The sequence below is a fragment of the Larus michahellis genome, chromosome Z (assembly GCF_964199755.1).
Source record: "Larus michahellis chromosome Z, bLarMic1.1, whole genome shotgun sequence".
NCBI classification, from domain to species: domain Eukaryota; kingdom Metazoa; phylum Chordata; class Aves; order Charadriiformes; family Laridae; genus Larus; species Larus michahellis.
The window spans coordinates 26,524,897-26,549,150 of NC_133930.1; the positions used below are offsets into that span (position 1 = coordinate 26,524,897).

At 46.8% G+C, this 24,254-nt stretch overlaps 1 protein-coding gene across 1 annotated transcript; it reads right to left on the reverse strand.

Moving 5' to 3' along the window:
• Nucleotides 1-543: 543 nt before the first annotated feature.
• Nucleotides 544-9,834, reverse strand: CRHBP (corticotropin releasing hormone binding protein). Its single transcript, XM_074569451.1, has 7 exons — nt 9,538-9,834; nt 9,002-9,095; nt 8,196-8,353; nt 5,936-6,146; nt 4,463-4,611; nt 2,950-3,067; nt 544-1,436 (listed from the first exon to the last, which is right to left on the reverse strand). The coding sequence occupies exons 1-7, from the start codon at nt 9,775-9,777 to the stop codon at nt 1,279-1,281; spliced, it is 1,128 nt and encodes a 375-aa protein (XP_074425552.1). The 5' UTR covers nt 9,778-9,834; the 3' UTR covers nt 544-1,278.
• Nucleotides 9,835-24,254: the final 14,420 nt, after the last annotated feature.

The window sequence follows — 24,254 nt, forward strand, 5'->3', positions numbered from 1 at the left end:
AATACATTCTTCTGTTCACGAGTCAGTCACCAAAACTGGGCTCCCAAACCCCTGCAGAGGGAGAATCTGAGGCATTCTGTAGTTTCCACCCACTTCAGTGGGGGGGAATTAACTTCAGAGCTGATGAATATTCAAGACACTTGATTTTTGGTGACTGACTATGAGATTAAGAGCCAGAAATCAGTGCTGAGGGTCTCAGGCGTGCAGCTGGATTAATCAGTCTTGACCATTAATTGAACATTGGAGGAGGAACAATTTGCTCTCATTATGGCCAGGTAGCACTCCCAGAAAACAAACCAGTCCCTGTGCCTCCCTCCGAGCTAGGACACAAGTCTGGTCCTTTGCTGCACTGTGCTTCCTAGAGCCTTCCAGGCTCACGCTCTTCTTCTGGGTCACCGAAGGGCTGGAAAAAATTAATCTACACTTGTCTATCCCTGCCTCCATGGGCCAGCAGGACATCTGGCCAAAAAACCTTAAACTGGGAAGGTACCAGCTAGAACGTGCTCCATGTGAAGGTGTATGCAACATTGGCAAAACAAATTTCTGCCCATAACGTTACTTTAATAGTCCACAGTTTTACAGCAACATATGTTCGAAATTATAATTTTCAGAAAACTGCACAAGACTTAGGAAGTTTAACCAGAATGTTAAAAGAGCTCTTGAGAAAAATACACCATAATAAGGTTTTGCCAACTCTTTGAATGTATTTATTCATGTTTGGATTTGTGTAAGGAAGTTTCCATGCTATAAATTTTTATTAAAAACATGTCATTAGAAATAAATAGTACATTTATAGTCATAAACAAACCAGTAGTTTTCACACACATTAATGTTGTGTTTCCTCTTACAAAACTGGAAGTATATTCCACCATCTAATTTTTTTGTTTATACCTGATTTAAAAGGATAAAATTGCTTTTTTGTTTATACTTACTGTAGGTTTTGTATGTCCTCGGACTAGATACACAGAGTGTTTGTGTCTGTTTTGCTAATAATATTTATATGGGAAACATAGCCTTCTGTTCTTGCTATTGATTTTGGATGTGATAAGTGAGCTTAAATACTGTGGAAAAAAAATATAATGATAATAACAAAGATTAATACATTGGTTGCTTTTTCCTCCTTGCTCATGGGAATGACTGATTTGTATGAGAAAAAGAAATATGCTCGTACCATTGAAAGGCTCGATAATACCAGCTGATTAAAGGAAAAATAATATTTTTCTTAATTCACCAGAACGTTATTTTCATTAGCTATGTGAAAATTTGTGGCCTGGTCTCTCAGATACTAGGGAAGCAGAATTCCTCAATGCTGTTCTCCTTTCTGTTTTCCGTTTCCTGCAGATCGAGTTGGTGATACTCAAATGTCACACGGTTGATGTGTTTGCCACTGGAGACCATTCGCAGCACGGTATTGTCACAGCCAATCTTCATTTGGGCTAGTTAGGGAAAAGAGATATAAAGATACGCTTGTATGAGAGTGAGGGAAAAGAGAGATACGGTGTTGGAAATCACAAAGCACCAATACATACAGTCTTGGAAACAAAGCCAGTTCGTGTGTAGCAGTGACCAGCTGGTGGTGGTATTGCTGACTAAATACCTTCTTTTGTATTTGTTAGTTTTAGTTTACGATGGCTTGGGTATTTAATCAAGTGTTGTAACCTTTACTCATGCAAATGCCACTCGCTTCCCATCCACCCACAGTCTTACATATGTATAGATAGACACGACGCAGAGGCCTGTACATGTTTGCGTTTGGGAAGGTACGCTACTGTTAGAGACCATGAGCGATAAGGGTAATGGCAGTCTCTCCTGGTGATATCCAAATTTAACAATACTGAAACGTTTCCTGTTACAGGGATTAGTGGTTTTGCGTGTAAGGAGGTTTTTCACAGTAACAAAAGCATCTTGGTGGCAGTCCCACCAAGACAAACTCAAATGGCAGTGCCCAGCATATGGACTCATTCTGGGGAAAATCAAGCATATCACTAACCGCTGCTTTAGAGGAGCCATTTGAGCAGGGATTTGGCAAAGCCTATTTCATCTGGGGAACTCGGAGCACCTTCCTCACTGGAGGAGAAATCTGGTGGGTCATTGGGAGAGCGGGGGCTGCTGAGGTGGGATTTCCCTTCCTTCACACCACCAGGAAAGCACATTTTAATCTCATTACAGCGCTCAGTATTCACTCAGAACCAGTGCTTGCTGGTTAAAGCTTTAAACAGTTCCTGGACCATTAAGTTGTGGTGTGATTGAAGGCAAGGGAGACCACGGGTGCAAAGTGCCAGGCACGTTCCTGCCCTCCAAACCTGTGGAAATGCTGCTTCTCTGGTGCACCCGTTCACATTCCTGGGGTACTAAAAATGTGCCACAGGGACCGGTCTGTCGCGTCGCTGCAACACTTCGTACTCCGCTGTATTCAATATTAGCGAAATTGAGTATTCTTATTTTTATGGGGAGAAAGAGGTCACTGACCTGGCATGATAGTGAAACAGGTTCAGAGCTCCTCCAGGCTTCAAAACAGAGAATGGGAGCTCTGAGGCTTTTGGGGTATGTGTTACTCCTGCAGCAGAAAAGGAGGCTTTGGAAACACTGAGTAGGTGAGAAAAACCTCCTTAACTGAAAATGTAACTGCTCTTCCTTCATGTGTTATGAATTTCTAGACTCATTTATCTGTTGACGCTCCACTAATCGTATGTGTCATAGGGCAAGCATTTAAAAAAATATGTATAATTTAATCTTGTTATAATGATTACTGCAGGGGCAAGCAAAGATGGTTGTGGGGGTGCTGTATCACACAGCCCGGCTGCAGGCTCAAACAGCTTTACCTCTCATGTTCTGCCACATGTGAAGATCACCAGTCTAGCAGGAAATGGAGGTCTGGGGGTGCTCTGCACAACTGCCTCTGGTTAATTATTTTATCATGTGGAGGTAAGTGGAAAAAGGAGTTCTTACCAGACCCGTGAAAGGAGTGACAGAGATCAGCCAATGGAAACATCTTGGATGGGTCTAAGCCAGTTCCTCCTAGCAGCTCTACAAAATCTCCCACTCCTGCACAGCCTGCTGATGGCTTCTAAAAAGGCAGAGATTAAAAGTTTTTTATCATTTATCTTATTTATATTATTTATTAAGGTAGCAGTTCTCTAGACATGATTGCAGCCAGCAGTCCTCTGTGCTCAAACCTGTGTGAAGTCAGGCTGTTCTCATCCTGAGCAACACTACTTCGTTTTGACATTAGTTAATTTTCTTGAAGGTTCCAAAGAATACCTAAGTAGGCTCTGAAAATTACTGACAAGTAGTTAAGGTGTTGAATCAACTGCATTTAGAGCAGATAAGTAATCTGATTCTGCATGCTTAGACATGTAAACAAATCGATACAGGCATGGGCTGCATGTGTGCCTGCACTAAACTGGGCGGCAGGAACTTAAGTTCCACTATACCATACTTATTCCCAAGCAATAAGTGTTGCTAAAATGTGCTATTCTGTCAAAGTTTAATTAAAGTAGGAATTAAGCAAAACAGTAGTTTTGTATGACAACAATGGCTTAGCGTGTATTAGACTCACAAGTGTTCTTGTCCTGAAAATTAATGCTGTTTGCCAAAAAAACTTCTTGCGCGGATACCTTGTGCACCTTCTGCTTGTTACGATACGCTACTATTTAAGTACCTGGTTTCTTTATCGTCCTATTGCTGTTGTCTCTTTTCTACCTACTGCTGAATAAGTCAACTCACTTGTCCATCTCTCAAAGCCTGGTTTGCTGAGACACTGGCAGTCCCCACGAAGGACATAGGCTGCCAGTCTCACTGGCAGCAGGAAACAAACTTTCTTGCTCCTATCCTTGTGGGTATTTTGGAATTTGCACCTTCTTAGACCTCCCAGGCACAGGGGGCCACCAACAGCTTTTGTCCTCTCCTGTCTGGTTGTCACCAAGCACCACATGCTGTGGCCAAACCCCATCCCCGTGCTGAGCATCAGAGCAGATGGAGCAGAGGATGCTTAGCATGCTGAGCAAGGAATCAGTTGTGAGCACATTTGTATTTTCTCCTTGCTAATACCTCACTATCTAACCCGCGTCTCCTTTCTCTGTTCAGAGTGGTTGCTGCTTCCATTAGTTTAAATACAGACAGAGCGTTTAAATAGAGAGTGCTCTCCCCGGGAAAGCACTCCTTTCTTCCTAATGAAATTCTTACCCTTTGTTATGGCAAGCAATATTTACATGCATTAATGGTACTTTGCATAATTTGATTGCCTCTGTAACATTACAGAGACAATAGCAACAGAGACAGGCTCTGCTCTCATCTCTGGGGGGAAACCAGAGCTCTCAGCATCCGCCTGCGTGGTCTGGAGCGTACATGCCTTTGCAGCCTGCGTCGCTCACAGGCTGCCCCTGTGAGCTTCACCCCTTCCCTCTCCCATGCCCAGGAAAATCGCAGAGGGTAGTAATTTCTTCAGAAACAAGCAACTCACCTTTAAAAAGAGGCCATTTAAATGTCCCAGAATAAGATCAGATATTTTTATCACCACGGGGTAGATTATGGAGAAGCTGCAGTTTCTGTGCTGATGAGAAATGACCATGGTAAACCTTCCCGAGGGAGTCTGAGAGATGACATTGCAAGCTGCGGGATGGGAGAAGGTACAAGAGTTACTTGTGCAGTCGTCACTGCATGTAGCAAAATGATGTACTTTCAGTACTAACAAAGAACAGATGATTTAGTTACTGAGAGTTACAACCACATGCTGAAAAATATGCATATGGCGTTTTCTGGGATTCTTGCATAACATTTGTTCCCTAAAACTTCCCTGCCCATTGCTTACTGTGTAGCATGAGGTCTGGCAGCGCTTGAGAGTGAAGTGTTCAATGGGAGAGCTCACCCCCCAGATCCATACACCAGGGGCTCATGTTGTCAGGGGCTTGTACTGTTTGCCAGTTTGAAGGAAGCTAAATATGGATGCAGGGCTTTTGTTTAGCTTTGATGGGTTATCACCTGATTTGGCTGGTTATCGCTGCCAGCAAACCCCTAAGTCCCATTCTGCTCCTCTTCATTGGAGTTCTTTACCCTACAAAACATCCCATTGAAACTAGATGGTTTTATCTTAAAGTTCGACCTTAAGACTTCAGGTGAGGGAGTAGCTTATCATCTGTGCGTGCAACCCAAGGTGTCCTCCACGCAGACCTGGAGGCCTGCAGCTGCTTCAGCCCGCCAGTGAAGGACACAAGCCACCTCCAGCAGCTGCACACGATAATCATATCCACAGGCATGAAGCCACACCAGCGTGGAGACCCAGCTTGCAGGCTTGTGTCTGAACAACTCGGACCAAGGACCAGGCAGACTTGCCACTGTCTTCATCCTTTGCATGGTGAGGCGGATGAATCAGACTGGCCTGAACGGTAATTGTTAAATGTCTTGCCGCCTCTTGAAAAAACAGTGCAAAGGACCATTATTTGTGCCTTGACAGGTCACAGGCTTAGGGAAATAACTTGCAAATAGGTCCTTGGGATCATATATCACTCACAACTATGACATAACTATTCAATACTCTGTCTTTGCTGTTGAACTTTTTAAAATATTTTTTCCTCATTGTTCACCCAGATCTAGAAATTGCTGAGATTAAACTCTCTCAATTATCACTGTTTGTTGTAGCCAAATATGATGGAACATGGCAATATTAGGTTGGAAGAGATCTTTGAAAGGAAGAACATTCTGGTCCCGTATACTGATGTCACACCTGAGTTCTCTGACAATTCACTTACTTTTTCTGGAGACACACACTGAGCTTGAGTCAAACCCTCAGGTGTGCACGTGTGCCCGGCTCCGCTCCGTTACTGGAGCCATGTCCAAGCAGATAACGCCAGCAAGAGAATTCAGTGCAAACCAACGCGTTCGTTTTGCTTCCTTCCCCAAACACAAGCCCCTCTGATGGTATAAAATGCAGACTTACGGAAGAGGTTGGTGTTTTTCTTGACTGTGACAGTAAATCCATTGCCTGGCCGGTGAATGCGGAAGAAGATCATTGCCACGTTCTGCGATGACCTGATGCTCCTCTGAATGTTGCCGCTCTCACAAAAGTCTACGTATCTTTGGGAAGTGGGGAGGGGATGGTCCAAGGAACTGGGAAATTTCTCTCCTTTGAGTATCCAGCCATCAAATACCTACAGGGGTTCAATAATTGAAAACAAGGCTTTTGCTTATTGCTCTGTTAGTGGGGAACAGAAACATGAAGTATTACAGACACTGTTTTACTTTGACACCAGATGGCCTGTTCAAAGCCACCAATTAAAAACAAAAATTCTTTGTACTTACCAGTTTCCTAGCATTTGACTAATTATTCAAGCATCAATACATATTTAGGAAAGGCACACGTACAAATATTAATGTGGTCTTTATTTCCTTCAGATGACAATTTTTGTGACCTTTTCTTGAGGAAAGCAGCTTTGCTCCAGCATCATCACATCTGCATAATTTTTTTTTTTAAATTTCTTACTATTGCAATCTCATTGTTACCAAGAGAAGATTCTGACCTGCTTCATTTGGAAGCCACACGAAACATAAGTCACCCTCTCAAACTCTGGGAATTAAGTTCATTGATCTGGCCTGCAATTTTCAATCAATTATGTTTTGCAGCTTGTCGTTAATGGACCCAGAGGCCTTCCAGAAGTATTGGAATACAATAAAACTTCAGGGAGGAATTATTGGCAGAGGTATTGCTCTCTCCTGCCTCCATTCTTTCGGCTCGTCCTAACCACTAGAAAGCAGAACAAATGCTGCCTACTTGGCTGGACCTTAAGCAGCAACCTCCACAAATCTTTCCTTCACAAGAAAAATAGCAACATTTTGCCCTCACTATCTTCAGGGGAACCTGTCAGAAGTGTGTCAGAACCAGAAATCTGTATTAACTCAAGAATAGCTGCGCAGTTGCCTGCCTTGCTGTTTCAATTGCCTCCTAGCCGCTCTCACCCAGTAATTCCTTCTACACTCCAGTCAATACTTTGAAAATCCGTGGACCGTATCCTGCTAGCACTTCAGTCAGTTATCCTAATGTGAGAATGTGGAAAAGCTGCAGGATCAGCCTCTGGATTTGCCAGAACTGTAAATTTTCTGAAGCAATGAGACGTGGGTGCTCAGATTACCACAGGGAAAGAAAAGCTGTCTGTATAAATACAGTAGTATAATGCAGAAACCGCGGACCCCATGATCAAAGGAAGGAAACCTCTATAAAGCCTGAGAGATCTCTTGGCATTTTTCTAGCCTCTGTAAGTGGCTGTAAGTCTAGGTACAAAATCCTTGGACCCACAGAGGCCGAAATCAGCCTCCCTGTAGCAACCTGGGGAGGGACCCCAGCCAGGGGTACGGGATGGAGGGACAGGATTCCCCAGGGTAAAACAAGCAGGGGGGCAGCATCTCTCCAAGTGAGGGAGACAAGGAAAGGGCTGAAGGGCAGCTTTCCTCCCCGCAGCTCTGCTCGCCCCTGGTGAGGACAGGGTCTGTGCTCAGTACAATGGGCAGAGCACAGGGGGCCATTGAGCCTCCCATTCTCTCCTGAACTAAGTTTGGATCCTGGTCAATATTTCTGCCTGCCAGCAAAATGCGCTGGTATCATTTTTTGATACTGGAATGTAAACATCTCTGAGTCACAAGCCTCTTTCTGTTCAGAGCCAGTGTCCTGAAAACTTCTAGCCGGGCCACTTGAAAGAAAGCCTGCAACAAACCACTCATTAATAAGCTGCTAAGTGACCTGCGAGCAGAGGTCCTGGAGCAGTTAACAGCCATTCAGAGAGCTGTGTCATTATCTGCAGGGCTTGTGTGATTCATGGTGCAATGAGAAAACCCTCCTAACGGGGCCGAGGGGCTCGGCTAATACTGACCAAACTTTTCAGTCGGTCCCCCAGCTATGGACACAGTGGAGGGGCGCCTGGAAAAGTTCGGAAGGGCCAGTGCTGCAGTTTGGAGAGGGATCCTCAGCCTGCACCCAGCTTTGCTTTAGGGAGGTGGTGATGTGGGGGGACATACCCAAAGTACCTCAGGGAGGAAGAACAGCCATCCCAGAGATGGCTACTTTGTGAAAGCCTCTTCTGCACACACGAACACATACATGCTCATGCACACACGCGTTCACGTGCCCCTTCCACGTGTAGCAAATGTCTCACACTTCAGATGAGAGCAGGGAAGGGGAAGCGCAGCAGGGCGTGCTAGCCTCTTACCTTCAGGAAATCGCCCCCTTGGCAGTCGATGTTTACGAAGTCGTAGTCTATCGTGATGAGCTCCTCAGGCTCCCCGATGAAGAAGGTCGCGCAGTGCAGCTGCGGTTGTTCTGCGGTGAAGGTGAACTGCCCCTCTATACTCAGCATGTCGATGCACCCTGGAGAAGCAGAGAGAGGGGGCTGCTGCCTCAGCCTGCTGGGGAGGGAGACCCAGCACCAGCTCCTGCGGTGCAGGGAAGGGGGGAGCGGGGAGAGACCCCCATGCTGAGACCCAGCTGGCGGTGAGGAGAGGGAGACCCAGCTGAAGCAATTAGGAGCCTGCTGAGCGTCGGAGGATGAATAGTAACTCGCAGGTGTGAGCACAAGCATGCGATGGGGGGGCACAGGGGGGATGCATGTTAAATCAGCTCTGAGCAGAAAACTCTGTCTCTGTGTGTATGTGCACAAGTGCACGGACACCCCGTTCCTTCAGATTTCTGTCTAATCACAGCTTTTCCATCTGCCGCATCCCCTGGAGATGTGACCCTGCCCAGGGACATGGGTGGATGATCCCCGTCCTCCTCCCATTATTTGTGACCCTCAACTCTGAGTCCCAACCTTATTTCAGAGCCCTGTTTCCAATCTCTCTTCCTCAAGCACAGTTTTTCTGAGATTTTAACATTTTGTCCTTCTTTTCCCCTTTCTTGCAAAAAGTGCCTTCAGCTCTGTCACTCCCAGATAGCCCCCTCCCGCCTCCTGAGCCCTGAGATCCCCCCAGGACTCTCCCACCCACCCATGATCCTGACCAGAGCACCAAAGAAACTCACGGAGCGACCGCCGGTAGATCTGCCCTGCAGACAGCTCTCTCTTCAGATCTTCACTGAGGAGCAGGAAAGGCTCATCTTCACCAGCATCCCGCACCTGGTGAAGGAAAGAGGGCAAGAAGAGGCTGGGGCAAAGTGAAATAGCAGCCCCCTCCCTGCACGTCTCCAGAACAGACACCTGCAGTTTAAATCCCTCCTCCAGAAACAGTGCAGCTGGGGAAGAGATCAGTCAGAAAGCTGCCCACTTGCAGCAGAGAGGAACAAACCTGGGACCTAAGAGGTGATCCTGGCAGCTCAGTGCACAGTGAGTCTCTTAAACCCTCAGCAAAAATGCAAGTTTCAGTAAAAGAAGGATAAATACCCTGGGGAGGGGACGAGACCATTGGATTAATGTTACCCAGGTGTACATTTAATGCAGGAGGAGCGGGAATAGGAGAGGAAAGAGGAAAAAGCATGATGCTCAAAAGCTGGGAGTACAAGTTAGAAGACAGCAGCTAAAAGCACAGTGGGGTGCTTGAGTCATCAGCCCCATTGCTCACCTCTAGGTATCTGGTTTCCCCCTTGGAGGCTGCCAGGAAGATGAGAACGAAGTGGCATTGAAACTGGAAAGCGGATGGCATGCTGACACCTCCTCTGGCAGCCCTCCCTCTCTCCCCGCGGCCAAGTTTCTCCCGGTCTGCGCTGGTAGGCAGGAGCCACTGGGGTATCTTGGAGAGACTCTTTTTATAGAGCAGTTGGGAGGGGAGGCACTTGGTCCCCGTACTGATAGGGTAACCCATGGTAACTGAATTCCTCTTGCAGTGACACAGTACGTGGGCATGACGAGGGTCCAAATCACAGCCACGAATTTTCAAGACGGTTGAACTCCCCTCGCTGGCAGATGTCTTTTCTACTTATCTGTCTGGTGGAGCAGAAAAGATCTGGGGAGGAAAGCCTGTTCCTGTGCAGCCGGGGCACTCGCCTGGTGTATTTATTTCCAGTAACTCCAAAGAAAGTAACTGGAGTTACTCCCTCCTCCTCTTCTCCTGCTTTCCAGTCCCAGGGCATTTCGGACCTACAGGGCTCCCTGTCTCCCTCCTGCTGCTCTGTGATGTGCAGCTCTCTGCAGCCCCCATGCCAGATGCTTCTCACCGGCCAGGCCTGGGTGAGCACCCCTGCATCCCAGCCAGGCTTCCAGCCTGGGGCCAGCATCACCCCGGGGCTGGGGGACCCGCTGGCTTCCACGTCCTGTGGCTGCAGCTGGGGCACAAGGGCTCTGCAGCAAATACACTGGCAAAACCGGAGAGGTCTCCCTACCAGACCCGGGTTTGGTACATAAATTGGGAAAACTCAGGGCTCCCAAGGGTGTATTCCCCACAGAACAGCTGATACTGCCCTAGCCCTGATCCTCAAGGGAAACCTGAGAAAGGCCTTCAAAAGATGAACCTGGGAACGAAAATTGATAACTCTGCAGAGTACTAAAAACCAGGAACTCAGCAGAGATATTAGTTTTAGGGTGTATTATTGTTTTCCCTTGACCTGGGATGAACCACCAATACTCTGCAGACAACAGCTACCCTTTCCCCATCTCGGGCTTCTTGCTAATGTCTCCTTCTGCTCTATGCTTCCCTGTCAAATTGTCACTTTGGTTCAGCAAAACTTAGAAATAATATGATCTGGACTTGCAAAGCTTTAAGTTTGCAGCTTCCAATTTCATTGTTAGGGCTTGTGGACAGAAACATTTTCTTCCTGTTTCACCCAACTTGTTGGTCAAACAACAATAAAGAAATCCTTTTCTGTTTATACACCTGTAGCTCTGACCTTAGTATGCTGTAATTCTTATTCTTATAGTTTACTTTAATGTAAACTATAATATTGTTCCATATCTGCACAGCACTTTTGTGAATTTGCCATATCTGTGTGGATTTCAAGAGCATAAAAAATACTAAGGAAATGGAAAACATTATTTTTGAAGTTTGACATCAAGTTGCACTCAAAGTTGTTAAAACTGTTTTGGAGAACTGAGTAGTTAATTACTGCATGAAAAAAGACTGAATTAATTCATCCTCATGTGCTTGCCTTGAACTGTTTAGATACTGTGATTTTAGGAAAAACTTATCAGAGGATTATCCAAGGGAGTTCAGGATCTGAAATCCACTGAAGTTCTTTGCAAATTAGAAGTTTCGTTGAACAACTACAAGGTTTAATCCCAACCCTTGCATTAGAGGATGGCTGGGAGCTTAATCAGGGTGGTGAGAAGTGTCCTGGAGACCACCAGGACCCTGTGGGACCAGGAGGGGCTGCAGAGGAAGCCCAGTTGCATTCACTTTTCTTATCACACCTTTACTTTCTGAAGAGTTGAAGAAAGTTAGAATTACAGCATGGCCCCTCCACTCCCTATCTTTGAGGCACTTTGCAGAACCCAGTCCCAGTTGTGTCTGGGGTGTCCCAGTTTGCGCTGCCAGTCCACAGATTCTGAGTCCTTGAATATATTCAGTGAAGGATAGAGTGTTTAATTGTGTGAGAATTTGACCACTTACTGAGTATTTGGTTAAATTCAGCTCCAAAAATGCGCGAAGGACAAATGACATTGCAGCTAAATCAATATAACTGTCTATTAAACCCGCTGTGAGGTGATCTACTCAGAATAAAACACACCAAAGGTGATGTTAACATATTTTAAACCCTTGCCCATGAATAGCTGAGGTCTGGGCTAGCATAACATTCACTGGTGGAGGTGCTCAGACAAGCAGGTAGCCGCAGGGGCTGGAGCACATCCTGGCAGATGAGGTGTAGGGACTGTCCTTCTCCAACCAACAAGATGGTGGGAAGGAGGACAGGAGCCACCTCCACTTCTGTTGCAATTTTTTACTCACACAGAACCTACAGCAACTTTGCATGTCCTACATAACGCCTGCAGGAGTTTGCTTGGAGCATTACAAGTATTCTGTATAACGCCAGTGCAAAAAGCTAAACTCAGATTCCCCTTGCTGTGGATGTGGGGCTTGGTATTAACAGAGGCATTAAGGCAACCTGTCGTCTACTCTGCATCATCTTCTGCTTTGCATTTCGGCTCTGGGCTCAGCAGGAGCCGATGAAGCACGAGGATGTCCTGTCCAGCCTCATCGCAAAGCCTCCCAGTGCCTGGGGTAATTACTGGTGTCCTCAAACACAGGGCTGCCCTCAGCCCCCAGACTCCTATATGCTTCCCTTTGAGCTGCTCTAATGCCTGTGGAAGACAGGAATTTGGGGCGGTGACAGGGAACCACCTGCAGAGAGGTGCGGCTGCTGCTGCTGGCAGGGGCTGTGCCCTGCAGCACCTCCCCACCTGACGCAGGTGGAGCCTGGGTAGACAGACCCTCAAAGGAGACCAGTCCTGGGAGAAGGAGGGGGCTCACCTCCCAGCCCTACGAGGAGACCAGTCCTGGGAGAAGGAGGGTGCTCACCTCCCAGCCCTACGTCCCGGCCCTCAGAGGGCGAGAGATGATGGGGGACCACCTCCCCACTCAACGCTGCTGCCCCCTCACGGGGTTAATACCTGGACCTCCCTCTGCCCGCTCCAGCACTGCTTTTGTTTAAGGCCACTGGCAGAGACTGAGCTCTTCAGGAGATGAGATTGCGACTAACAAAGCAAAGAAAAATCAGCAGTTTAAACAGGGTTTGAAACATCGCCGCAGCATTTCAGAAGGGGAAAGCACTTTCAGTGCGATACAAACCCTTGGGCCAATGAGGAGGGTGTCATTTTCCTTTCATGAGGTTGAGTCACGTTAACAATTTGTAGCACAATTTTTTTTTCATTAATATCAAATTATATAACACAGTAAAATGCATTCCCCGTCTGACCCTGGTAGGGACTAGATAATCCTGCTGCTCTCACACTATGACACCTGGACTCTGCTAGCAGCCGTAATTCACCCTGGCAGCAGCCCCTTTCCCTGGCAGAAGTGATGGGATGCTGTCATGTTGGTGAGAGGCCAGGCTGTGTGTAGGGTATCGCACAGCCCGCTCTGCTGTGGCTCAAGGCGGGTATTGCCGGGATGCCCCAGCATTTGCAGAGCCTCAGGTTGTCAAAGCAGTGCTTGTGGGTGGGTTTTTTACACTGTTCAGCTACGTGCCTGGGAGGACCCACCTGCCCTGCGGTGGAAATCCTCTGCCTCGCACTCAGAGCTTGTGGGTGTCTTGTCAGCTATTATAGCACAGAAGAGATCCCAGCTGTGGTGAGAGGTGGAGAAAAGGCAGTTGAATAAAGAGAGTAGTGAAACAAACCCCATTTACCCTCCCCCGTGGTGATCAAGCAACGCTCTCTGCTGTAATACAGGTGGTAAATGCAGTTTCTTCTTCTCAAAAGTAAGGTAGTTGGTACAGCAAGAATGTGGATGATGCTCTTGGTAGTGAGATTTCTTAGTGAGCAATACTTGAGCTACAGACACTCCTTAGGGATCCCTCCCTGATGCAAAGAGGGGCCAGGTGTTATCAACACTTTCTGCTCTCCAAAAGGGTCCCTGAGTCCCCAGCTCACTAACACAGCCCCCGGCCATGCTTTAATTCCCGCAAAAGGTCATTTTATTTCAGCAATTGCTTCACCACTAATGCACTGCAGGCTATGGCCCCCATTCCCTCCACTCAGAGAGGAAATTTCACCTGCAGCACATCTCACCCTGCATCCAGGTAAATGAATGAACCTTAAGGCTCTTGGACTTCTGTCACATCACACTCTCAGGAAAGAGTGGGGGTAAGTGACTTCAGATTCATAAATTCCCAATGGTGCGGACTAAGGTGAGATAAATCTCAAGGTCCATATAGAAACATTTATTAGCTTCCTGAGAATGGTTAGTATAGGTCTTCACAAGTCCATGATAACTGTTTAGGTGTGTAACAAATTATGGCAAATGGTGAGGTATGCATTGTGTTACTTAACAACGGGTAGATGACAACTTATGGTGAGTGGTACTTAAGGTCGTAGTTAAGGTTGTTACTTAACAACTCTAAGAGAAAAGAGAAACTGAGGGACAGAGAAAGGAAAAGACAGAGATAAAGAGATCACCGGTCCTGGTTCCAGCGTCTTTTTCGGGGAATCTTCCCAGGCATAATCTTCTTCTTTCTCAGGAAAATCTTCCCAGGCACGGTCTTCTTTCTTGGGAAGAATCTTCCCAGGCACAGTTGTCTTCTTTTGTATCTTCTTTGTTCCCCTCCCCAGGGGCCCTTGTTTTCCCCTTTTATGTTTGCTGAATTAGCATGGTCCACCCCCCTTGCTGAGGACAGCCTTGTCTCAGGTTTCTCCCTTCTCCCAGGTGACGTGCAGTATGATTCGTGTGGAGAGATGAGTGCCACAGTCATATATGTTTAGCATGATCTCTATACACTACATTAGCATATGCAGGGCTGTGCGCTACGGTTCGTCTCTTATACCACCCCGTGGCTCAAACACTCCAAGATTTTCTTTGACCATTGTGATCTGAACATAGTGTAGAGGTGCAGAGGAAAGAGATGACAGAAAGAGAGATCATACATATAACTGCTGTAAGGCCTAGGACTGAATCACTCAATATCATAAGGGTGATATTTACAAGGTGTTTTCTCCACTCCATCACTCCTAAGGATTCCAAGATGTAACATGACCACAAGAGTGGATGGTAGGAGTAAAGAAAACAAACAGGTAGTCATACCTCATATCATAGCAATCCCTACCATGAAGAATATAAATCTGATCAACAAAACAATTCAAGAGTTCAGTTGTTCTGTGGAGTGCCTCTAAGAGGTCCACAAAAAAAAGAAGCAAACAGATTCTTACAACAAGAGACAGCAGGAGACAAAGTTGTGAGTTTTTTTTTTTTTCTGATTCCTCCCCCACACCACCTTTTTTTTTCTGGACTGCTGTTAGATTACTGCCGTCTCGTTAGATTTCCTGAGGGGCAATTTTTTTTGGTTTTTCGATGCTTGAATAAGCTTCTTAATTCCTTCAGCCAACAAGAGATTCCTAAACCATACATTCTTCAGGTGGGGTTCAAATGGAGGAGCAAGTTTTATGCATGAGGGAGGAGGTTCTGTGTCTGGGTGGTTAGAGGGCGAATCTTGTATTTGGAGCACTTTGGGGGTTCCCGTCTCTTTCTGCCATGTGTGGCATGAGTGAACTAATTGCGTATACCACCTCCTTGCTGTTTCTCACTGTGCAACCCTCACAGGGGAGTGGGCTCCAGCCAGCACAGGTTTCAAGACCTTAAAGGGTCCTCATAGAATGATTGGTTGTTGGCATAATTATAGGGTGAGTGTGTGGGGATAATTACCCCTTGCTCTCGTAGTTCAGCTGTCACCCCGTCATCGGGGACCCACAAGGACCCTAAGAACAGAGAACTAGCACGCTCACCACATGAGAGGCAGTACTATCGTGTCTTCACAAGACAGTTCTCCCACACGTCAGATGCCAGAAGTGCTGGCCTTATCAGATCTTTGAAGGCCAGGCCTGCATTTTTTATTTCCTTGCGAGCGTTTGAGGCATTCCATTGAAGGCTTGGACGACTTCTGTCCCTCGTCAGGGAATTTACAGTCCATCTCTTACAACTTCCTACCAGCTACTTGTTCAAAACTGCAATCTTCTGCTTCAGGCTGAATTTTAAACACCCTGTTTCTTCCCCTCCGGAGCACCTCCCTCCTCAGCTGCAGCCTGACTGCTGGCACAAGCAGACAGAGCAGCCGACACCTCCCTCTAGCACCGGCACCTTAAAGCAGAGTTAATTTTCCTGCATAGACATAACCCCACGCAGGCTCCGGCTCCACACCGCAGGGAGCAGCCCGGCTGCTGCATGTCCCACAGGGGCCCCACTGCTTGTCCGTGCCCGGTGCTCTCGTGAACTGATAGGAGCAGCAGCGAGTCCGCAGTGCTACGCCAGCCACTGCTCAAGCGAAGAGGATTTCTCCTGCCTTGGGTGCTCCATCCTTGGCTGCTGATGCTCACAGCTGCTCAGCACTGGCTGAGGAGATGCGGCGTGGGGTGAGGCTCAGAGTGAGACGTCTGGCTGGACTTTAAACTTCCTATCGTGTCAGCTGCTAAACATTGGGCTGAGCTACATATATTTCCCTTACGCTCATACCTCCTGTAACTCAGAATTAATTTGGAGACTCGCTTTTCCTTTCCCTCACAGTGTCTGGGAGACATAGTACTAGCCAGTCCTGGCTTTTTATCATGTGGCTGCAGGTCTCACACCAATGTCTGTGTCTTTGCAGGGTACGGGACTGCACGTGTATTTTTTTACACAAGTATGTCTTTCAACCGGTTGCAAGTGTATTATTTCTGAAAACAGTGGGATCAGTTAGCCCAGATTAAGGCAAGCAAGAAATCTAGTGGCTCTGGAGTGTCACAGATGGTGAGGGCTAAATTTTTGGACCCGTCTTTACTAATTTGCATGCTAGCCATCAGTTATTGCTCTGGAATAACACCACACAAAAGGAAGAAAAGGGGAGGCTGTATGGCAAATCGCAGCCGTGGCAGGCGTTATGAAACCATATCCTCGATAGAGACTCACACAAGTCTTCACTTCAAAAACTGTCTGAGAGATCGAGAAGATAAAGCCAAACATGTATGGACCTCCTGCTTCTGGTCCGGTTCCCTCATCCCATAAGTCACGACAGAAAACATTGGGGTAACTAAATCCATACTGAGTACTCACAAACCATTACTGAATACTTCACGGCAGTTCTGAGGGACTTTGCAGCCACATGCCATCAGGAACCCTCAGGAACAGATTCACAGATTCACAGAATGGTAGGGGCTGGAAGGGACCTCTGGAGATCATCTAGTCCAACCCCCCTGCCAGAGCAGGGTCACCTTAGAGCAGATTGCACAGGAACGTGTCCAGGCGGGTTCTGAATGTCTCCAGAGACGGAGACTCCACCATCTCTCTGGGCAGCCTGTGCCAGTGCTCTGACACCCTCAAAGGAAAGAAGTTCCTCCTCATGTTTAGATGGAACTTCCTATGCTCAAGTTTGTGCCCATTACCTCTTGTCCTGTTGCTCGGCACCACTGAAAAGAGCCTGGCCCCATCCTCCTGACACCCACCCTTGAAGTATTTATAAGCGTTGATAAGATCCACCCTCAGCCGCCTTTTTTCCAGACTGAAGAGACCCAAATCCCTCAGCCTTTCTTCATAAGAGAGGTGTTCCAGCCCCCTAATCATCTTGGTAGCCCTTTGCTGCACCCTCCCCAGCAGTTTCCTGTCCTTGAACCGGGGAGCCCACAGCTGGACTCAGTACTCCAGGTGCGGCCTCACCAAGGCAGAGTAGTGGGGGAGGATGACCTCCCTTGACCTGCTGGCCACACTCTTCTTGATGCCATTGGCCTTCTTGGCCACAAGGGCACATTGCTGGCTCATGGTCATCCTGTTGTCCACCAGGACTCCCAGTTCTCTTTCCACTGAGCTGCTCTCCAGCAGGTCAGTCCCCAACCTGTGCTGGCACATGGGGTTATTCCTCCCCAGGTGCAGCACCCTACACTTGCCCTTGTTGAATTTCATAACGTTCCTCTTTGCCCAACTCTCCAACCTGTCCAGGTCTCTCTGTATGGCGGCACAGTGTCCACCCCATTGTCAATTCATCTAACCCAGACTTCCTAAGCTTCCCTATGAGGATGCTGTGGGAGACCGTGTTGAATGCCTTGCTGAAGTCAAGATTGACATCCACCGCCCTCCCCTCATCTATCCATCCAGTCATGCCATCGTAGAAGGCTATCAGATTAGTCAGACGTGATTTCCCCTTGGTGAATCCATGTTGAGTACTTCTGATAGCTTTCTTTTCCACCACATGCCTTGAGATGAGGCCCAGAGCGAGCTGTTCCATCATCTTTCCAGGGATGGAGGTGAGGCTGACCGGCCTGTAGTTCCCTGGGTCCTCCTTCTTGCCCTTTTTGAAGACTGGAGTGACATTGGCTTTCCTCCAGTCCTCAGGCACCTCGCCAGTTCTCCAGGACCTTTCAAAGATGATGGAGAGCGGCCCAGCAATGACTTCCGCCAGCTCCGTCAGCACTCTCGGGTGCATCCCATCGGGGCCCAGGGACTTATGGATATCTAATTGACCTAATTGATCTCTCATTTGATCCTCCTCAACCAACGGGAAGCCATCCTCTTTCCCTGTTACTTTCTCCGACGTCTGGGACTCCTGAGGCTGGGCCGAACAGTAAAGATCAAAGCAAAGAAGGCATTCAGTAACTCCTCTGCCTTCTCCGCATCCTCTGTCACCACGGCTCCTGTCTCATTCACCAGCAGGCCCACAACTCCTCTACTTTTCCATTTGCCTCCAGTATACTTGAAGAAGCCCTTCCTGTTGAGCTTGACATCCCTTGCCAGGTTTAATTCCAAGGAGGCCTTGGCTTTCCTCGTTTCGTCCCTGCACACTCTGGCAGCAACCTCTCCGCTAAGAAGTTACACCATGCTTTGTGTTATCATTGCTTAAAAGGGCAAATTAATTGTCAAGACACCTGCTGCCAAACGAACCTGTGTATCCAGCACACACATTCACCACCACAGCCCAGTGCAAAGGAACACTGCCCTGCCCAGGACCCAGCCAGGAGGCAACCCGTAGAGCAGATGCAGAAAAATGAATGTGGAGCTTATTAACACCTCCAAAGCCCCCGTTGTCTGGAGGACCCAAACTGCAACTGCCAGATCGCTTGGGACTGTAAGTGTGGCTGTGATCATGGGGACCGTTTGTGGCATATGAGAAATGAGAAATGCGTTTGATTGTTGCCATGGCAGTTACGGAAGGGTAACTGCCCATTTTACAAAACATATCAGCTAACTCCTGGAAACACAGCTCAAGCAGCTAGGCTCTGGACATACAATAGGAAAGGTCGAGTTCAACACGACCGAAGTAACTAAATTGTCCCTGTCAATGGTTTGGTATGTTCCTTTTATAGGAACGCAGTCAGACTTGCAATGACAGCTGAAGGAGAGTGTTCCCAGCAGCAGAAACACCAAGTTGGAGATCACATTTTGTGCTTCATTCCTTTACTCTTGTGTTGGTTTCAGCATCAGGCAGGTTTCCCAACAGTCCATGATCCAACCTGACCTGAGGGCTCCTCCCTCTGGGGTTAGTGGGCATCTCTATCACTGACTCCTGTTGCTACCTGTCTGCCCCAGCTCTGTGCTGGGTATGGCCTCTTCCGAGCCGTGCTATACGTCTCTCTGTAAAGACACTTCTATTACTTCTTTGTGTGTGTCTAAATTGGCTTTAAATAGACCTGAACTTTCTGTAAGGTGAAGTAAGTGTAGCTTGTTAACTCTGGGCAGTTTGACACAAGAGATGTGTGATTTGTCATGTTGAGTGGTTCAGAGAAATGAAAAATGCATGTGATTTATGAACTGAAACCCTATCAGCATCATGCAGGCTTGATGATAAGTGTTGCGTTAACACTATTTATGGCATTGAATAAGAGCAAGGACTGTGAAACTCACAGTTTAGCAGGTTACAAATAATCAAGCAAACATTATATTCAGACACCGAGATTACCCTGAGGGCGGTTATCACTACCAGCTCTGCCTGTGACTCAACCCAGCATCTACACAGAGCAGTCAGGGCCAAGAAGTGGGAGCAGAGAAAAGTTTTCTCCCAGGAAGGAGAGAAGAGATGTGGGAAAGGGTGACTGGCAAAGGCATTTGCCATTGCTCTGGTGGACATTTGCCAAGCTGTTTAATTTTCCCCTGGGCCTGCCTCCTCTGTGGATCCCCCACATGGTACCTGCCCTCTTCAGGGCTGGAGCAGGAAGACCTCAACACCAGAGCCACACAGAGGTGTCAGCATGGCTCCCAGGCAAGGGATCTTGGTAGATGCCTCCTTTGGTCCATGTCTCCTTTCCAAAACATGGCACAGTTATTGCAGTTGGTCTTCGCTTGGAGGCATACCCCTCTTGGCCCATGTCAGGTCCTCTGCTGGATCTGCGGAGGACATGGTGCTGCAGTCTCTTCCACCACTGCAGCCTTCTCCCGCTGACCCTGCCCCAAGCAATGGCACCTGCTCCTCCTTTCCCAATTTTCCTGTTCAACTCTGGGTTACTAGAACATTTGTCACTTTATTTTCAATGCTGGGGTCATTTTATTATACAGAATAAAATTTTCAGATGTATTGAGAAATCTTAGTATTTACATGTGTCACGTTCCAAAATTCATTAAATCTGGGTCAGTATAAAGAATAAACTTTATCTTTGACAAAGCACCACTTTGGCAAGCGATATTTTAAGATATTTTTCCTATACAAGGACAAGTATTTCTCAGCTGAAGTGACTGTCTCCTTGATTGAGTCTTTCTCATCCAGGAAAAAACTGTGATTCAACACGATCGTCGCTGGCAGTGTTAGGCATTACAGTAATGGGCCCATTTCAGAAACGCCGTGGAGTGTTACACAATTCAACTAGTCAATATGAGTCAGATAAGAGAATGCAGCATGCCCAGCATAGTGGTATATTTATCCTTTCAACTGCTCCTACCACTTAGTCCTTTATTTTTCACATGCATTTGATTCCTTACCAGTTATCTTTGGTATCGTACAGGCTGCAGTGCCAAACACTTTGATCAGTTAGATTCTGAACACTTTTCGGTGAAAGTACTGAAATATTTTGTGTCAGTGTAAAAATCATAAACACTGAAGGACTTTGAGATCACCTGGTCAGCATTTTTCAACCTACTGAAGTCTAACGACAGTGCAAGGGCAAAAAGAGCTTTGGTTTCACCTAACCAAGCTATTAATGGTTTAACGGGATGGGGCTCTCCTACATCGTGTCTCATCCAGCCCCCCTTTGCTCAGACATAGGGACCTATTCGCTGCTGCCACTAGGTGTCTCCAGGTGTCTAGGTGTCTCCCAAAACACAACCGTAACTCATAGTCCAGTTGGTTCAGTTACTTTTCTGCTCTTTGCAACATGTGCTACTCACAGTTTTTTTCCTGGTGTAGCTTTATTCTATGTTTCTGCATAGGGCTTTTCTGGGTTTATGCAGCTGCTGGGAATGTAGAGTCAGAGCAATACACGGAGTTTTAAGGCAGACTCCACAGAGAAGTATTTGAGAGCTATGCTATGACAATTTGCTCTGCAACCCATGAAGTCAACCAGGACCTGAGAGAACAGCTTAGAATTTAAAGCAGATGTATCATAGGAGCATTTTCCACTAATTCTCCCCCAAATATCTGTGCTCTGCGCACCTACTCTCCTGTCTTCCTCTGAGCTGCCTTGTTGCAACATATGCAATTTTACAGGCATGTCCTTATTTAGCCAACCAGCTAACAGAAACACAGCTTTCCATTGAAGGCTAATTTAAAGTCTCAAGCACGTGTCCTCAGCTGTCGCAAAATTATGCCACTAAGTGCAATAGGCTCTGTCGTTTTACATCAGCTGAGAATCTACTTGCGAGGGCAAAATAAGTGGATGCAGCTGCAGTTCTCTTCCTTGGGACTTGCCCTTCGTACAGAACTGATTGCAGGTGGCTGAGAGTTGGTATTTAAAAAGTAAAAGTTTGGGGTTTTTTTGTTGCAGTTTTCGTATTTTTTTTTTTTTAATGTATCATGTTCATTCATGTTCTCTCTCTGATGGCTACCCAGGGCCCGTAACTCACCATACCCCAGCTCAGAGCAAAGTACTTGGAGTTAGTTTAGAAAACAGATTATCAGATTATAAATGAAACATTATCTCTCATGCCATATCACGTGGCAGAAGAAAGACAAAACTGAAAATGTGACCCCTTTTTTCTTCGAATAATTCAGTGTCATTCAACAGACTTAATTATCCCTAAAGACACATCTAATAATTGTTGGCCTGTCAATCAAAACCCTTATTAGACATGCACATGATGTCACATCACAGTCTAACAAATCTTCCTGCCAGTCAAAAACCTTTATATAGATTAATCTTATTTCAGAGGCAAGTTTTGTGTTTGACCCTTTACCCAACTTTTTCGGGGCTGAAATCGGAAAGGACCTGAATGTTTTCTGTGTGCTACCGAGCTGCTGATGGGCTCTGGGCTGTCCTTAAGAGTTTCGCTCCGTGCCATGCCCTGCTTTATGCTGCAGCATGGAGCCTGGAAAGGGGCTCTGCCTTGGACGGCTGAGTGACCTGGGGTGGATCTGCATTGCCATAGGAGAACTCTTCTTCCCCTTCTTCTGCCCTGTCTGTACCACAGCGTTAATTCCCCAGCTGCTTGGGGTATCATGAAGCTGTGCTTCACAAAAGCACCTGCACTGGGTTTTGAGATGATACAGTTCATCCCATACACACTGTGTGCACCCACCGTATTGCTGTGGCCATGCAGCTGTGGCAGTGATTGCTGTGCTGGGGGGAGACCCTGCAGCCTTTGGCACGGGAGGAAATATCTGCTTTGCTAAGGGAAAAGTGCATGCCTGAACAGAGCCGGCACCGTGTGGACAGCCAGCCCAGGGAGTTTGCCAGTGTGTGTCAGGGTGCCAAGGGTGAGAAGTAAATGCACTAATAACCACCAGATTTCCCAGGCCAAACAGGTGGCATGTCAAACTGGTGCACTATTGTGCCGCCCTGAGCAGCTCTCGGCTGTGTCACGTGTTCTGCATGTGCTGCTCTGTACATGCCCAGCAGTTGTGACAGACTTCGGGGATGCTGGATTTCCTTTGCTAGCAAGTGCAGGTTAACACAGATACTCCATGAATTCAAGGCATCCCTGCAAGTGCTGCACCAGATTCATATCTGTAAATATGAAATCATCACTGGCAATAAGTTTCAATTCTTTCTTGAATGGCATTTGGTGGAAGGCAATTAATGACATTTCTGGAAACATCTCCTGTTCTGGGGGGGGTCTCCTAGGGTCACTTCTCCCTCCCTTCCCACAACCCCAAGCAATTTTGTTTCTCAACTTTATGAGGAGGAACTGATGTTGTAGGATGATGATTCTCTCATTGCACTTGACACCCTCTGCACTGCTGTAGAGTGGAAAGATGGTGCCTTCCTAGTGGGCCTGGGTGCTAAGTCAGAGCTTAGAGGAACTGCTCCGTTGCAAAGCGCTCATCATCACAGTGGTGCCATATGCAGCTCTTCAAGATCTGTATTTGGATACTGAATCTGAAGAGGTTATAAATTTATTTCCTGGTAGTGCATCAAGCTTTGTGTACCCGGTTGTACTGGCACTTCAAGTTTCTTTTGAACTGAAATAAAAGCAGACGGCAGAGGCTGAGGCTTTCAAGATAATATCATTTATCTTCTGAAAATCTGCTTTTTAGATGTCAGGCAAAACAATTTCACAATAGCTAGAAAAGATCTTGTCTGGCATTGCTGTATCTTTATTGGTCTTTAATATGACTTGAAAATATTAGGCCATATTGTGGTGTTCAATTTTCTATTGATTTTTCAGGCAGTCTGATAACACAAATGAAAAAAACACCTGTAATTAGACATCATTCCTAAAGCTGAGGGATTTTGGAGAAAGCCACACAGCAAGCTTCCTCTGCATGTAAAACTTCAAAGTGCTTCCTAGATTCATGAACTACAGGCAAACTCAAAGTCAGCAGGAAAAGTGTTGGTAAACAATGAGAAAAAAAATACTGCCTTCGTGTTTGAAAGAGACATTTTTCCCTTCTGAGGGAAGATTAAAAAAGAAAGGCTCACATCTGCAGGACAAAGTGGCCGTAGGGAGGTTGGCTGGGGAAGATGGTGCTTGCATAGCCAGTGTAAGTGGCTTCAGTGCAGTTGTCCTTCCTGAGGATTGCTTACAGAAAAGAGGATTGCTCACAGCTTTTTCTCATTTAGAGGCAATTCAAAACTTGCAGGTGATGTTCAGGCATCTTCCTTGGAAGAGGTGTCTACTAATGCAGCACTAATTGGCTCCTGTGGGAGAGGAATGGCAGAGGAATGACCCACTGGTGCAGTGGGTCAGCCCATGAGTAGAATGGCAAGTGCCTTACACCAGGACTCCAAATTGTGACAATGCTTTGTGTTTTCAAGCATCTGAATATGCTTTGTAGCATTTTCTTCCTTTTCTGCTTGGTCTCCAGTCTTTGTGCAAAAAGGTTTCTTCTTTAAAGCTGATAGAGTTTAACAGTTGTCCTTGCAGTTAAAAAGGCAACAAGAAAAGCCAAAAAGGGTGATATATGAGGTTTTATAAAACTTTTGTTGGAATAAAGATCATTTGAGTCATTCTCCTCTGATTCACCCATAGCTTGTGTGCAAGAAAGCCCCTTCCGCAGGGGGATTAGGCTGCACTCAATCCCCAGTAAATTCAGCTGATGAGATGGCTCCGCTGACCCTCTCCATCGCGGCAGCAGCTCTTGCTGCCTGACC

Coding starts and splice junctions, on each gene's coding strand:
- CRHBP (XM_074569451.1), bottom strand. CDS start 9,777: ATGGGTTACCCTATCAGTACGGGGACCAAGTGCCTCCCCTCCCAACTG. Junction 8,354..9,001: donor GATCTACCGGCGGTCGCTCC/GTGAGTTTCTTT, acceptor CTGCTTCTCCAG/GGTGCATCGACATGCTGAGT. Junction 3,068..4,462: donor TAAATGGCCTCTTTTTAAAG/GTGAGTTGCTTG, acceptor CTGCCTTTTTAG/AAGCCATCAGCAGGCTGTGC.